The sequence below is a fragment of the Gopherus evgoodei genome, chromosome 5 (assembly GCF_007399415.2).
Source record: "Gopherus evgoodei ecotype Sinaloan lineage chromosome 5, rGopEvg1_v1.p, whole genome shotgun sequence".
NCBI classification, from domain to species: domain Eukaryota; kingdom Metazoa; phylum Chordata; order Testudines; family Testudinidae; genus Gopherus; species Gopherus evgoodei.
The window spans coordinates 26,635,361-26,652,372 of record NC_044326.1 but is presented as its reverse complement, the minus strand read 5'-3'; the positions used below and the strand labels follow the sequence as shown (position 1 = coordinate 26,652,372).

Below are 17,012 nucleotides of genomic sequence, written 5' to 3'. Positions count from 1 at the left end.
GATGTGATGCTGACTTTTCTGGGTAGAAGGGTGCGTTTTTAATTTAGTTTTTCACTGAGATTTCCACTGACTAAAGGGTTATTTTCTATACATGCAAGGTAGATGCTAAAAGGTATCAACATACATGTACATAAACTGTACAAGTACAGAGATGTCTGTGGCTACAGACTAACACTTTTACCAATTGCTTTAGAAAAAATAGACAAGTGCAAGCCTACTTCGAGCGAGAGAGGAACCACTAGGTCAGAATACGAATTTTTTTTTTTTTTGGTGTGAATGTAGTTATTCATGAAAGAGTAACAAACCCAGCATTTAATTTCTGATCAAACAAAACATACTTTCTAACTCGCTCTAAACTGAAAACATCAAATGACTAAAATGCTTTTTAACCATAGTTTTGCTAGCAGCTTGATAGGTATGTAAGGCATGCAGATCATTTCCTGCCAAGGCTGAGAAACATGAGTAGGTCTGAGATAATAGGGCTAGTGTGCTTGAAAAAGAACAAGGTTGTAAATGTTGTAGTTGATTGCATTTTTGGGTGGCTCTTGGCTTCCTTTAAACCATCGCAGGTACTTTCTGTGGTCTGACTCTCTTAGCTCTGAATGACAGAGGGATCAGTCGGAAACAAGACAGGGATTTCCAAAGCCTCACAATCGTCAGTAAGGAACACTAAGTCCTGGGGAAATAAGAGTAATGATTAGTGTTATAAATGGGCAGTAGGGAGGCAGAAGGCAGTGGAAAATATCAAGTTTAGGCCCTGATCCACCTCCACTGAAGTCAGTGGCAATTGGATCTGGCTGGAAGCAGATGTATTAGTAGCAATGTATGGTCGTTGACATACCCTCCTGCAGAAGGAGATCATAATGGTGTACAGGCTCCGGATCTTTTCCTTCAGAGCACTCACTTGTGGCACTCTTTGACATGCAGGGTATGCCACAAAGTTACGGAGTTTTGCCAACACACAATAATTCTGCAAGGCATAGAAAGGGTGATTTGTAAAACTGCTTGGATACACTACCCATTCCCTTTCATGGGAATTCACAACTCCCAGCTCTATGTACATGTGTTTTTAAATAAACCATTTATTATGTAAACAACAATCAATATTTCATAACAGGGTTGTCTGCTCTCTTTGGTAACTGCATAGACACCTCCCCAACCCTGGTCTTGGCTCTCATAGTTCAATACCATCACTGGCTTCTTTTTATGTTCTCTAGTAGAGGATAATGCCAGCAAAACCCTCTGGTGTTAATGGAATTATATGCAGGAGAATTTGGTCTATTCTTTCGATAGGAGCACCTCAGTTTGTTACAATATACAGTAACCAAGACCTCTCTGTCATCATTTGCCTCACTCCCACTGGACAGAGGTGTAAGAGTCAGGTGGAACTTTGTTCATAGCACTTAACATTTGTGCAGTATCTTGACAATGTAAACTAATTTCACTATGTTCCTGTAAAGCAGGTGAATAAATTATTACTGTCCCCATTTTGAAAACAGAGAAACTGAGGCACCGAAGTTAAATTACTTGCATTTTGCCATGCAATGAGTCAATGGGAAAGCTGGGAATAAAACCCAGGAGTTCTTGGGTCTCAGCCCTTTACTGACTTCATTAGATTATGCTGCCTCCAACAAAATTTAAGGGGTTTTCCCAGTTGTTTGTGAAGAAAGCATAACACAGCATATTCTACTGCTTAGCACTGGAACTTAAGGTGCTTGCACAAAAGAATGTCACACACGTCCTTTGTGGTGGATGGACATGCATTTATTATCATCACTGCCATTCTTTTGTCTCCTATGGAAAACGTTCAGAGAGCTCAAGAAGTGGTAGCTGATTAAAAAAGAGAAACTCAGCAATGCACTCCCCCACTTGCATTCATTGAAATAGCAATTTGAATGAGCTAGATATGCCATATGTGGAAAGAAGACGAAAGGGTCTTGATTCTGCTTTTGACCTTTTCACTATTCTCATGCATATATTACTTGCTGGTAATATTCCTTTACAACAAATATACAAATGTTACTCACTTAAAAATGGTGATTTAATCATTTCCACAATTATAAACAAGAAAAACTTCAGGAAAAACATCTTTTTTTAAATGAGATCCTACAGTGCTGATTTTCACTGTTTCTCTCTAGTCTAGATAAAATTTCAAAAAATAGCTACAATCTGTACTCAGAGTAGGTCCCATACTCTTTTCATTAGCTGCTTTTAATTCATGGTTGTAAAGAAAGAATAGTGTAAACTTACATGTATGTCCAAGTAGAGCTTGGGCAGCATCTCCACACAGGGGTCCTGTAGTAAAGAATAGAGATATTGCAATTTTTTTTCCTAGGGAGATTTTGTTTCAAAAGCAACACTCTAAGTAGTGTTTTAGATCCACTCACCACAGGTTCAGTGTTCTGTAAATTCTTAAATGATGCCATGATTTCTTTGCTCAAAGACAGAATCCTTGAGTAGCAGGTTGGAGGAGCTGAACTAATCAACAGAAATACAGAGAGCAGAACAATCAAACTCAGCAGCATCTTCATTGTGGAGAGTGTGTCAATAAATGTTAATGGGTTCACAACTACTGATAAGTTTCAGTGGACTCTAAGTTTGACAAGTGGACTCCCACCTTAAATAGGCTCTTGTATCAATGGAAAAATGTTTTGGGGTTGATCCAAACAGCGGCTCACTGCCGTTTTAAATTTCCTGCCAACCGGCGAGCCAAAGCTGCTAGCACTTTCCTGCCCTGGAGCAGGGAAAGGAGGGAGTGAGGATAACCAAACAAACACAACTGGTACACTTTATCCCCTAGAGAAAACAACCCAGTAACCATCTAAAGGCTAACGCAAGTACGTGTAATAAACAACACAGGATTATTGTGGAGTTGCAGACCCCGCTCCTGCAAACATTTAGGCACATGCTTCTCATTATGCACACAAGTAGTCTCATTGTATGGCTGCTCGCATGCATAAAGAGAAACAAGTTTCTCTAAGTCTAAATGCTAGGAAGATGGGGGCCATATATTGCTGTATTATTTAGAATAGAAAATGGCTGTAGTGGCGCACATCCTCTGCTGGTCTTGGAGATTGTTGCTGAATCTGGGAGTATAGTGGGTTTTGTTTGTTTTTGTTGCAGTCACTATTTCTATTGTCAGTATCTACATATTCAGTACCTCTAGTATGAAACCTATTCTCTTTTTAATCTCAACTTCCCAACACTGGACCAGATTCCATTTCACTTTCTTTTTATGGTAAAGGGATAGTGTACCTTTTTTTGACTTTAGTCTTTGATTTAAGTCATGACAGGTTGAAGAGTTTCCTGTCCACCAACCCTGGATACACTACATCTTTCATGTCCTTAAACGTGCCGTTCAAGACTACAGAGAAGAAGATTCCAAAGAGAGTAGGGGCAAGAACACATCCTTGCTTTACTCCGCTTTTCTTCTGAAGTGGACCCTTCAAACTGGACAGTTGCTCTTGGTTGGTGGGCATCCTATCTCGTCTAGTATTGTAAATAGACCTGCTCTGCTGACTGTGTCAAATGCTTTGGTTAGGTCCACAAAGGTGATATACAATGGTTGGTTTTGCTCTCTGGTTTTCTCCTGGGATTGACAGAGAAAATATCATGTCTATAGTTCCTGAATGAACTAAAATGCTAGTAAATTAAACTAACAACCCATAGCAAATACAATCAGTGATTTAATAACCCTTCAGGTTGCTCCAACACAGGGCCTAGATTTTTAAAGGTAATTAGGAGTTGGTCCCCTTAATAATGCAAGGCCTAAATCCCATTTTCAAAAGTGACTTACACTCTTAGGCCTACAGTTGGATTAGAAATGTTTTTACCATCCCATGAAAACTTTTGAGGTTTAAATTTTTTTTCTCATTCTGCAGTAATATAAAAGACCTTTCAAAGCTTTTCATGATAAACGACAGACCATAGAATAGCTGATATCTTGCATGACTCCTAACCACTAGACTGTAGGAGACCTAGGTTCATATCCCTTCTCCAAATCAGGCAGTGCAGGGATTCAAACCTGAATCTTTCATATCCTCATTGAGTGCCCAAACCACTAGGTTATTGGCTATTCTCAGGTTGGTTTGTTTGCATACTCCCTTTTGTGAGATTTCTGTTACAATGTTTGAAAGGCATCTTTCATACCAATGTGGAATGAGAAAAATTTTGAAATCTCATTGTCATGCTTCGCTCAGCAATGCCAGGCCTAAGTGACTTGACAAAGGTCACACTGGAAGAACATGGTGGAAATGGGAATCAAACCCAGATCTTGAGTCCTAATCAGTGCTTTAAGCACAACACTCTCTTCCCTCTCAATGTCCCTGTATTACAACCTCAGTTTTTACAGGAAAACAAAAATCTCTATATTTCCCAGGTCTCTTTCTTTTGTATTTTTTCCCTTTTCCTAGAAATGGAAGCCAGATCTATAAGAAACAACTGTCCTTTTCTCAGGTGCTTGAATTTTTTAAAAGCACATGGGACCTTTTCATAAATGTCTATTTTGATTACCATAATACTTAACAATAACATGTTATACTTAACTGCATTTAGATTGTACTTTACATGTTCATAGCATTTTAGCGTTTTGATTGCCAATCAGCTGCAGAGTAGACTAATACAACGGAAAGAAAAAAATCATTCGGTGAGCTGACAATGAGTGAATAGGACTGAACGAATACATCAAAATATTTTCCATTAAATACTCAAAGAAAATATGAAGTCCACTCCACCTGTCTCTATACCCCTCTTGCTTCCACTTTGTGAGAATATTCCTGTGAATGAGATTAGTGGCAGGAATGTTCATGGAAATAAGTTTTAAGCTAAATAAAAGAGAACATTTTGCAAAACTTTAAGCTCCTAAATGTGACATTCAAACTTAATTCTTAGTTATTCATCTAATCAGAACAGAAAACAATATTGTGTGACTAATGAACCGAATCTAACTAACAAAGTGCACTTCACATGCACATGGAAACAATGAGAGACAGATATGACAAGAAGGTTTAAATGCAGAGACCACAGCTTTATTTAAAACTTTTCCCAAACTGAGTATGTAACTTCACTCAGACTACCCAGAAAGGTTGTTCCAGTGCATTTCCCAGTGGGCACTAATGGCCCTGGTAGACATAAACTTGAAGATGGGTATGAAAGCCATGTCTTCTCTGCTCCCTCAAGCCTGCCAAGGGACTTTGACTAGCTAGAGTCCTGACCCACTCCCCTCCTCCATGCTGAAGCTGGTGGAGAGGAGAGGAGCCAGGAGTTGCCTGGGGTAGAAGCACCCCTTCCCCTTCCCAACATGGTCATATCCAGGCAGCCCTTAGTCGGACCTTATCCAGGGACCTTAGTCGGACACTTTTTTTTCCTAACCCATGAACTGCACTGGAACCTGCTGAACTGCAACAATTGTAATTTAACCCCTCCCCTGACCCCCAGACCAGAACTGGATGCCAGGTGGAAGGCGAAAAATCTCTCACAGCAGTTAGCCAGCCAATTTTGCCACATGGAAGAAGTCCCTTCCAGACCCCAAAACTGGTGATCAGCCAAACCCCTGGCATCACCAGGGATCCAGCAGGTTGATAAAGGATGAGGCTGAAATTGGGAGCCCACAATGGCCACCCATCTTATTCAGCAAGCTGCATCAACCACCCTCACACTGCAGTACCACCACATGGGAGCCAAACAGCTGGCCACAGCACCACACTCACTGCCCAGTGGCAGCAGCAGTGGGCAGGACAAGCCCCCCTCTCCTGCCAAGTTCTGGCCCCTGATGCAGCATGTGATCCGTTCCCACACCCTGAGCATGAGAGAGGAAGGAAGGGTGGCGGGGGGAGAGAGAAGAAGCAGCCACATGCTTGAATAAAGAGGTGTGAGAGAGAAAAAAGGAGAGGGCTCTACTCTGTGCTGATTAGGCCTCAACCGGAGTATTGTGTTCAGTTCTGGGTGCCACCGTTCAGGAAAGATGTGGACAAAGTGAAGAAAAGTGCAAAAAAGATTAAAGGTATAGGAAACAAGACATATGAGGGAAGATTGAAAATATTGTTTGTTTAGTCAGGAGAAGAGAAGACTGAGAGGGCACATAAGTTTTCAAGTACATAAAAAGTCATTACAAGGAGGAGGGAGAAAAATTTTTCTCCTTAACCTCTGAGGACAGGACACAATGCACTGGGCTAAAATTGCAGCAAGCGTAGTTTAGACTGTACATTAGGAAAAACTTTCTCGCAGGGTGGTTAAGCACTGGAACAAATTGCCTAGGGAGGTTGTGGCATCTCCATCATTGGAGATTTTTAAGAGCAGGTTAGACAAACACCTGTCAGGAATGGTCTAGATAACATAGTCCTGCCATGAGTGCAGGGGACTGGACTAGATGACCTCTTGAGGGCCCTTCCAGTGCTTTGATTCTATGTGAAGCTCTGCTTCATCTACTCACCCTCCCGACCCTGGCCCCAGAAGATGTTTCTGTTGCTCTTGGTTCTGCCAAAGCCACACTCTGGCTAGCAAAGTGGCCATTCTGAATTCTTGGTATCAAATACTTGCAATGAGTTACATGTGACCAATCCCAAGAGCTAGATACATGTGCAGATGCTGTTTAGAGCCTGAGGGTGGCTGGCCCTAAAGTGGCAGCAAAGGGGAGAAAGAGGAAGCACCTGCAACTGCCTACTCAAGCCCCAGTGTTCCATCCTGCCTCCTTGCTCAGACACAAGGAGAAAATTGCCCTCTATCCCAGTGCAGGTGGAGGGGCTGGAGCTTTGGATCCACCAGTCTTCTTTCTATATACCCTCCCCCACCTCCCACCCCCATTTGCTCATTAGCAGAGTGGACCTGGCACAGAAAGTGGTAAAACTGACTTTCACTCATAAAGAGAGAGCAGTTCCTCGCTCACCAGGACTCCTCCTAGGGTAATGCAGTGCTGCATTGCCCCATACTTAGGGCTAGAAACAAAGGCTGGATCTAGCCCTCAGTGAACAGTTTCAAATAACCGATAAATTTCAGAAAAATCACAGACTGCTTATGGACATCGTGTGCACGGAAAAAGAAGCTAGATTTGTCAAACAATTCACTATGAATTATTTGCTCAGCTCTAGCATTCATCACTAGCAACAGAGTTCTCCCGCCCCCTGCACCTTCTGGTGAAGCTAATGTGGAGATGCATTGAGCCACATGCCAGCTGTGACAGTTAAAAAATGAGCTACACTAAATGCTATTGAATGGAGGCTGGTTTAAAGGTTTTCCACTGTTACTGAAGGAGGAAGTCCAGGTTTAATTTTTTCACCTACATCATCTCATCTTTGGGCCAGATCACACACAGAGAGTTGATCCAAACCCAAGTGAATAGCTCAATGTCTGCCAAAGTTGCCAGCACACTGGCACTTCTCAGTATGCAAACTAAGCTGCTCAGTTAAGAAAATAATGGAATTCTTTTTTTTAGTTGCATTAGAGTTTGTAGCTGCTTTGAGAAGTTCTAGCAGATCCACTATGAACAGCTTATTTTCAACTTATGTCCCTGATATGGGCAAACAATTATTCCCTTTATTTACGGTGAGCACTGAACTTCTTAGAGAGACGTGCTATCAGTTCTAGACATTGAGAATTGATAACCAGACATAGAAACTTTCACTTCTAGAGCACCTGGTACAAATCTGGTCCAGGTAGATAGTGACCAAAATCCATCTATTTGTTGCTCACTTACCTATGTGAGGCCAGTTGGTCTTAGATCACATTTTCCATCTTATGGAGAGACGAAAGACTTGAATGGATATGGAAATGGAATTACTCTTAGCAGAAGTGAGTGACCTCTGAAAGTGGGTAATCAAAATTGACATAGAAGGGGGTCCTCAGAGCCAGATAGCAGCAGTAGCTAAGGATCTAAATGTGTCTGATTCAAAAAGGGTATGAATTGCCCAGTTTCTTTCTTACATCATGAGTTGATTCCTTCAGGTCTGTGATGTGTGATCCACACTGGCAGGACACTGCGTCTGATCAGTAGACAAGATATTCGGTCTCTAATGCCACCAAGATGGCAATTTGATGAGCTCTAATTATTTACTCAGAGCCAGATGCTGCCTCCCTTACTCATGTTTAGTAGTATCTTTGCTACTGACCATGTGTGATTTCAAGAGGACAACTAGTAGAAGGATTACTCAGTGCTAGTGGGCTTGATTCTGCTCTCACACAATGTAAATCAAGAGTAGCTCGCTAAAGGAAGTGGAGCTGCACTGATGTAAAATTGGTGTAAGCAAGAAGAGACTCAGGAATTACTGGAAATGTTACTACTGCGGACTGTTTATATTTAAAACCAACCAACTTTCCATCTATAGGAAAAATTTATTTAGAACCTTCAGTTCAAACGCAAAGGCAAAAGCAGTCTTTTTACATTTCCAGTGGCTACCGTGGACTTCAGCAATGGGTCCATCAACATATTGGTGTATATTCTATTAAAACAACAAACCAGAGTTGTTAGTTAGTGGCAGGGGTTTTTTAAAATTGTAAATACACAATAAAAGCCAAGCTAGGCTGGCCTGGTCACAACATAACATAACACAGGGATCCAAGTCTGGGTCATGACCTTGCCTTGTTCTCCAGCCAGTAGAAAGCCCAGCAGAATCAGCACATTCAGCTCCAGGAGGGAAGGAGTAGTTCTCTCTAGCAGCATCTTCTGGCTCACTGAAGTGGTAGAATTGATAGCGTCTGATGAAACTGTTCAGCCCTTCTCATCAGGGAGAAGACTGCAATATATAGACTTTGAGAGGAAAATAGAGGACCACTTTTCTTACAAAGCTAACATGTGGCAGAGTGGTAGGTAAAGTTTTGATAAATCTCTGGTAATATTTGGAGTGTCACAAGATGACCAGTGTCCCCAGACCAGGGGGGAATGGGGCCAGCCCCACCTGTGCTGTAATTAACTACATCTCAGCCTGAGGGAGGTGGAACTAATAGTATCAGGTGCTAACATGGTGAACATATGGTCTCATTGAAAAGTCTTGAGAGAACACAGTTGGGGGAAGCTATAATAGGAACTGCAGGCAGTAGCTTGGACTCCTGGGGGAAGCCCTGGATAGGGCCTGTAAAAAACAGAAAGGTCCCTGGAAGAAGCAACCAGATTGTTCATGTGTGGAGGCTGTGGGAAACCAGTCAGGAGGAAAAGCATTTCCAGGGAATTTCAGTAAACCATAGGCAGTGAGAGGGACTCCCAGTAAGGTAGCCTGAGAGTCAGGTTTCTATAGCAGAGCCAGAAGGACTAAAAGGTAGCACTAAGGGTGAGAGCTGAGCCCAGAAGGTAGTATGAAGAATAGCCATGGGGGCAGAAGCACAGTGCATGTGGATGTTTTGTTTAACATTTAGTTGGACTTTCCTTACTCTGGAAACGGACTAAATTTTAAGTGTGACCTTGCTGGAGGACTGTGTTACCCAGAAGAAGACTTCCTGTGGAATCAGACCAGCTGATAAAAGAGACTGATGAAGAAGGAAGTCTCTCTGCAATGCTTTGCCCTGACCTGAGGGGGTGCTCTGGTGAGTGAGCCCCAGGAAATGGGGGGAGACTGGAGACAGAAGATTAGAAAGTAGAGGTGTGTCTAATCTACAAAATTCTGGTTCAGATCTGAACTCTCTCCCCCCAGCCCCGACTGCTTACCTCTAGGTTTTGGTCAGAGACCTGAGGACCATAGAAGCCAAGCAACCAAAAGGTACTTGAGCAGGGAGTGGAGAACCATCAGCATGGAAAGGGAAGAGAAGAGAGGGAGCTGGACTTTATATCATAAGGTTGTGGTGAGGTGGTAGCAAAATGGAGATGCCTAGACAGGAGAAACATATGACAGGAAGACACTGGAGGAGAGCAAGATAATACTTAATGTTCAATGTGTGTTATGTGTTGTCTTCTGTGCCTGATTCACAGAGGAACGGAATCTGTTATAGTATCCTAGTTGGGAACTGTGGGACTGATCCAAAACCCACTTAATTCAGTGGGGAGTTGCTCAGCCTTTTAGCTGAAGTTGCAGATGTTCATGCCTATGGCTCTGGAAAACCCAGATTCAATCTTTGATAAGGATCAAGGTGATGGTTGTTATAAAGAAACTCCTTAATTGTACATGAATTTCTGTGTTGGTGATCACATGTCACACAACCATTTGAGCTTCACTCTTATGGTTTCTGATGTCACCAGCACCCTTGCTGGAAATTGCAACTTGTTTGTTTACTCTTTAGTATGCAAAATTCCTTAAAAAAGCAAACAGAAAAAGAGAGATTGGGAAGTATCCCATGACTTACCTACCTACATTTTTGAGCTACATAGTCTTGTTTGCTTTTAAATTACTAAAAAATTAAACAAATTTTTTTTTTCTAAAAATGAAAGGGCTTGCTATATGGGCAGAAATTCCTGTCATGTTTGAACAGTCTACTGAGACTCCAAACAGCTTTCTTTATTATCCCTTTAAAGTTGAAGACTTGTCTAGTGAATGTTTATATTAATAATATTTGGAGGCTGCCATCGGGCACTGCATGAAATGAGCCACTGATTAAAAAGGGGGAAATATAGAAAAATGCTTTTATTTAAGCCTTGTGTATTTAGGAATTGATTTAAAACACCTTTCTTAAGCTTTCAGTTGTGACAAAAATAACACTCCTTGCATTTAGAGCTTGGCGGAACTGCTTTAGCAAACTTTGGTCTCTCCATTACAGAGAGGTAGTCAGAGGTTTACTCTAGATACCAGGGCTTCCTGTAGGGGTTTGTTTACACTGGGATTTATTTATTTTGCACTGATACAGTTATATTGATGTAACTACATTGTTACAAACCTTTAGTGTAGATGCGCTGCATAGGTGTAAAAGGTACAGCTTGCCTTCATTTGAAACTGCAGAAAACCGGACTTGTGCAAGTCATTTTTTATATCAATGCTCTCTGCTAGTGATTTGCACCTCTTGGTGAAGCTCCACTGGCACACAGATGCCCAGTGCAGACAAGCCCTAACCAACTTGCAGTACCTTATTACTATACAGAAGTTAGCTTGAAACTGTAATGCCTTTTGTTGGTTATTGAATTTTCTTTGCTGCTTACTCTCTGGTGCTGAATTATTTTATAGTCTTATTGTCATCCCCAGCATTCCTTCTGTTTCCGTATACTAAGAGCAAACTGATATTGCCACTCAAAAAGACATTTATTTTAAATCAAGTGACTAAAAGAAACTAAACAAATCCCTATGAAACAGTCAGGAGTAGAACTCAGATGTTCTGACTAGGGATAATGAGCATATCTGGCTTCATTTCACATGAGCCACACAAACCAAAATCTGGAGGACCTATTAACAGGGAACTGGCACTGTACTAATACCTGCAAGTTACTTGAAAGTTAGATTTCTATACAACACATATGGAGATGGTAGGACTTGGTGGTCTTTGAGGTAGGATGGTCCAATGGTTTAGGGCATGAGCTTGGAACTTGGGAGATCTGCATTCAGTTTCATGCCCTGCAACAGACTTCTTTTGTGATTTTTGGGCAAGTTATTTAGGTTCAGACTTTTAGAAGGTATTTTGGCTCCTAACACTGATTTCAATGCCATTTAAGAGCCTAAATACTTTTCGAGGATCTGGGTCTTAGTCTGTCTCTACCTCAGTTTCCCATCTATAGAATGGTGAAAATGCTCTAGCTCACAAGAGTGTTGAGATAAATACACTGACAGTGGTGATTGCACAGCTCTAGTCCTGACTCTCCTCTTTCGGCAGTGACCACTAGACTTACTGATTCTAGTAATGTAGGCTTTAGAGACTTGTCTTCACAGCCAAAAGAAGTGGGTGTTTTTTTTTTTAAACCCTCAGGATTACTAATACCCATGAGCTATGCCAAGGGAAAAACACAATGAAAAGCAGGCACTTTAGTTTTACCATGAAGTAAACTAGGTGAGGTCTAGCCTGGGGGAGTATGAGAGTGTCTGTAAAAGGTTAGACTTTTACCTCAAGGCAAAACTAAAGTGCCTGGTCCTCAGTGTGTTTTTACTTGAGATAGCTTGTGTGTTAGTTACCCTGAGGTCAAAACACACTATTTCCTAGCAGTGACGAGGCTTAAGCAACATTTCTAGATTCTGGTTTTAGATTTAGATCCATATTTGTTAATCTGAGGCAGCTGAGAAACCAAGCTCACTTACTAGCAAACTATCCCCTCCACTCCTTTTCCAAAATATGTTATATAGCTCCAGGTCGTCTCACCACCAGTCATCTTCATGCCCCTTGTGGTCATCTTCACAATGAAGAATGTTATGAAACTAACAGCTAGCAATGAATGTATTGGGGCAGCATATTCAGTGGGTCAAATTCATCTCTGTTGTAAACCCACTAATGAGATTAATGGCTGAGATCTGAGCTACCCACTCGCTTGTAGAGGATGTCCCTCTAGATCATACTGGTAAGAACTTCTGTGTATGGGGTGCCTGATCTGTAGGTAAATGGAGGACTTCTTTCCCCAGGACGAGCTTTCCAGCACCTTTCAGCGGTGTTAATTCACTAAAACACATGCAATGAAATGACTAAGATTGAAAATGCAACTACATCACGACTTGATATAACACTAATTTGAATATAACCTGGTAAAGCAGTGCTCGGGGGGGCGAGGGGCAGGGCTGCGCACGCTGGCCGATCAAAGCAAGTTCAACATAATGCAGTTTCACCTATAACAAGGTAAATTTTTTTGGCTCCCAAGGGCAGAGTTGTATTGGGGTAGAGGTGTATGTATAATCAACTGCTTCAACCTAAACAGAAATCCAGGGAGACATCCCTGCTGAACTACAGCACGCACCAACGCTTTTGCAGTACATTCTTAGCATGATAGCAGGTTCAGTTTTCCATTCATCCTTTTTGCCCAGAAATTATCATCTGGTCAAATGTGCATTGCTTTGTGTATCTCGCATTGTAAACAACTCTTCCAACAGACTAATATAACAGCAGAGCTAAAACAAATCCTCAAATCAACTAGCTATGATGAGCAAAGTTCCCAGCTCAGATTTATGTAATAGACTGTGGCTCTGTTATTCTTTTCTCTCCATATTCGTAGATCTCCTACTGTGTATAAACCGTATGGATGAAATCCTGGCCCCACTGAAATCAATGGCAAAACTCGTTGACTTCATAGAGCCAAGATTTCACTTTAGGTATCAGAAAGCCAACTTTGTGAGCTCCTTCGAGCTACACTGGACATCAAGGATCTTGTCCACTTTGCAAGGTGTGAATAACTCCGCAAAGTGTAAGAACATGGAGAACAGGCCCTGGATGAATGAAGCTCTGCAGACTACAGTCATGTATGTTGTGAAAACAACTGGAGTGGTTTTCTGTTCAACAAATTGAATAAACTTATTAAACGTATCAGCCAGGCTCAGGAATGGAATTAGGTGACAAAGAAAAGTAAATAATGGAGCATGACAAAAAATAGTGTTAATATGTATGCTGTGTACCAAATATACTTCTCAATTAAAAACCTTATTTTTATTGCAAACACTTCATCTCAATATTTTTTAATTAAACAAAAAAAGAAATGAAGCTTCTCTTCTGCTTAGGAACCACACTTCCCAACACCCTGATTACTGAGGGTCCCTATAACTAAATTTTTTTTTTTAATCCAGACAGCTGAGAAGGCAATGAGCTGGTTAATGTTAAGGCCTTGTGTACATTTTTGTGGAGTTTTGTATTTGCTGACATTCATGGTATAGTGATAACTTCCCGCAGTTAACCCAACCATAACTTAGATGAAGGCCTTGTTGATACTAGAAAATGGTACCACTTTAACTATACTGTGCCATTTGACTTCCCATCCTCTTGATATTAAAAAATAAAATCTAATATTCCTTCTCCGTGTAAGAGGTGCCAGCTATAGCAAATGGAAGGAGATGTAATCACTACAACAACCACTGTCTTGAGATATGATCCATGCCACGTGAAAACATAGAAACCCTTGTATTCAAGGATTGCAGGTTCTTGTCAAACCAGCTTTACCCCATTTCCATGCTGGAGTCAGGGCTAACTGACCTAAACCTATTTATATAATGCTGACCTGATCTATTGTGCAACAGTTATCCTCTTGTCTGATGCAAGGGATTGAACTGGGACCTCCAGAGCTATAATGTGACCTTTCATAGCTTGAGTTAAAGAACCAAGAGTTGTAACAGACTTTCATATCCTCTGTAGATCAGGCACAGAGGGGATGCGTACTGACCAGAGAGTTACACTTGCATACTGAACCCCAGTCTGAAAGCAATGTTAAAACCACTGTGTAACTGTATCAGCTGTTCTGTGTACTCAAAACACTATTGGTATATTATGTACCAAACTCAACATGAACCCATTCTATCTATTAGTGGTACATAATTGGCAATGACTTTGTCCATGTCAAATAGACAGTGGTGCAGTTCCTTTTCATGTATAATTTTGGTACAGGCTGTGCTTTTGCAGTAAAACAATTTGAGACACTTTAATAGTGTTATCTATATTACATCACAGAAATCAACACAACAAAGAAATCAAGGGAATGAAAGCAAAGGTAGAAACCCTTTAGAACTCAGTGTTACTCATTAAAGTTTTAAAGTGATCAGACAAAGCCTAGTTTGATTTACTATCCTGTAACTCCACTACGTATTTATAAATGTAGCCCTCTTTTGCAATAGATGTACAATGGGCCAGTTCCTGCTTCCACTAAAGTAGTTCAATGGGAATTTAGCCATTTACCTCAATGAGAGCCTGAACAGCCCCAAATTGTTACCTTTAACAGTCGAGTGTTTGCTTGAAATCTTACCAGGTGTTGATCTTTCTGGGAATAGGTTAAGTGTGTTTGTTATTCCATCTGGATACAGAAGAGGAGGATGTTTGCTCTCTGTGTGAGAGAACCTAGTGTGTGAGTTGATAAGTCCTGTGGGAGGACCAAGCTATAGCCAAGCCTGGATAGAAGATCTGAGCTGTTTGTTAACAACAACTACAGAAAAAGCCAAGAACCAGGAAGAGGAGAGTTTGGACTTTAAGCACTGTGGACTGTGTTTGTTTGAAGAGCTGTCTGCAGAAGGTGCCTGCTCAAGAAAATATTGACTACACTTTTTTGCAACTAGTTATTTCTTATACTCTTTCAAGGGGTGTAGACAATATGTTTCAGAGCACCAGACCTAACTGGCACTCCTAAGTTACTTTTTGATGTTATAGTTTAACGATTTCAAGCTTTTCTTACTGCCTCACAGAACTTACTCAATTTCTTTCTTTATAAAGTTTTCTCTCTCTCTCTCTGTTGCACCACATGTGAAGCTTCAGCTTCCCTTAGGGAAGCATTTTGTTTAGCTGTGTGGACACATTCCTTACAGGAAACAGACGCCAAAGCATACACACCAGGAACTAAATGAGAAGAATTTATCTTTTAATGGAAAACAAGCCAGAAAACTGGCCCTGGGCTCTGAAAGTCAGTATACATTGAACTTGTTTTCCACTTTATTTTTTATTTTTACTGGTTGAATCAACAGAGTAATGTATGTGTTTTCTGATCACAGGGCAGCGCCCATGGTCAGTTTAATATCCTCGGGCTGCTGTAGGGCTAAACAGAAATACACATCAGACAAGCTTGTGTCCTGCTCACGCGTGAGGCAGAAGGGGCAAGGTCAGTTTTCATCATGAGTCAAAGTTAAGGCAAAGAATTCAGAACATGAATGTGATTTTTAGATGGAAATTGGTGCAACAGGGAAAAAATTGAAGAAAGATTTTGTTTTATTATTTTATATTCTTATTACTTTCATGGCAGGTGCCACTATGCATGGTAGGTCAGGTGCTCCATTTTCTTCTAACAGAGTCTGATACCGCCACTTGCACCCAATGGAATGGTTGGTGTAGTAAGGCACTATTCAGTAAGAGCAAAAGTGTCAGAATCTGGCCCTTACTTAGGAATATATGCTAAATGTCTGTCACTGTGCAGGGGTATAGCTGCTGTTAGGGTGGATTGCATGAAGTCCTAGTGCCACCATTTTTTCAGCTTTACTTTCCACCGTACTGGAGTGTTTGAGGTTCCATCTGCAGGAGTAAAGCCCAGATTATTAAAGATATATAGGCATTGCTATACTCAGTGGTGCAACTTCTACCTCATTTAGGAGCCTAGGTCTCATTTTCAAAAGGGTTCTAGGCACTTAATCATAATCTCATTCAGCAGAAGCTTTAGGTCAGTTTATACAGTTTTAATGCCAGACAATAGCAGGCCCTTGTGCAGCTGTGCATGAAGACGGGGGTTGTCTCCCCACCTTGTTATCCCATGCGAGGGCCAGTCACGACTGCAGTCTTTGAGGCCTTCTGGGGCCTTCTGGAGTACAAGCCACACAAAGTGGGCAAGAAGGTTGGGATGGAGGAGCCAGGGGATGGATCCTCCCCTCCTGCCCCCGCAACATTTCTTGGCCTCCCATACAGAGGGATTCACACTGCATGATTTTAAGGAATGACACAGCGTTGACACTTCATTTACACTGGGGAGCTCCACCCCTTTCGCAGGGCTATGCGTTAATATCTCATGTATTCCAATGAACTAGTAGTAGTTTTTTGAGTTTAAACACAGCAGGTAGGAAGAAATGGCAATGTCTTTTTCCAATCTGTACCCAGCTATATGTAGCCAGATTGTGCAAACCACACAAGGGGGTGATGAGATAGCGGCTCTTGCAGTTTACACACAGTGTGATGGGATGATTATGGGATTGCTTGGCTTTCTTCTGGTAGCCTCACGTGAGCAAAGATTTCTTTTCCTAATCCCTCTTGCATGGTGAAGTGCATGGGGATAAAGGAGGAGTTATACTCATCCCAGTTGTTACCTATCAGCTCTGTGTTCTTGGGGAACCCACCCTGTCTGACTTCCCCACCACCCTGACATCTCCCACCCCCACTCCCAGCCTCTGCTTGAGCCAAAGTCGATCAGAAGAAAGACTTAGACTGCCTGTTCATTGCTTTTTGTTAGACACACCTAAACCCCTCCAGAGAAGGGTGACAGGATTAAGGAAACTCCCCTAGCCTCATTTGCATTGAAG

The 17,012-nt window shown here is 41.5% G+C and overlaps 1 protein-coding gene across 1 annotated transcript; it reads right to left on the bottom strand.

Annotated features, from left to right (window-relative positions):
* Positions 1-316: 316 nt before the first annotated feature.
* On the bottom strand, positions 317-2,571 carry CYTL1 (cytokine like 1). Its single transcript, XM_030564382.1, has 4 exons — positions 2,388-2,571; positions 2,251-2,295; positions 842-970; positions 317-676 (listed from the first exon to the last, which is right to left on the bottom strand). Exons 1-4 carry the CDS (start codon positions 2,529-2,531, stop codon positions 593-595), a joined length of 402 nt encoding a protein of 133 aa, XP_030420242.1. The 5' UTR covers positions 2,532-2,571; the 3' UTR covers positions 317-592.
* Between the last annotated feature and the right edge of the window lie 14,441 nt (positions 2,572-17,012).

Bases quoted from the DNA above. Each gene is read 5' to 3' on its own strand.
- CYTL1 (XM_030564382.1), bottom strand. From the start codon at position 2,531: ATGAAGATGCTGCTGAGTTTGATTGTTCTGCTCTCTGTATTTCTGTTG. The intron at 2,296-2,387 runs GTGAGTGGATCT...TCTTTACTACAG, and splicing joins TACAGAACACTGAACCTGTG to GACCCCTGTGTGGAGATGCT. The intron at 971-2,250 runs GTAAGTTTACAC...TATGCCTTGCAG, and splicing joins AGCTCTACTTGGACATACAT to AATTATTGTGTGTTGGCAAA.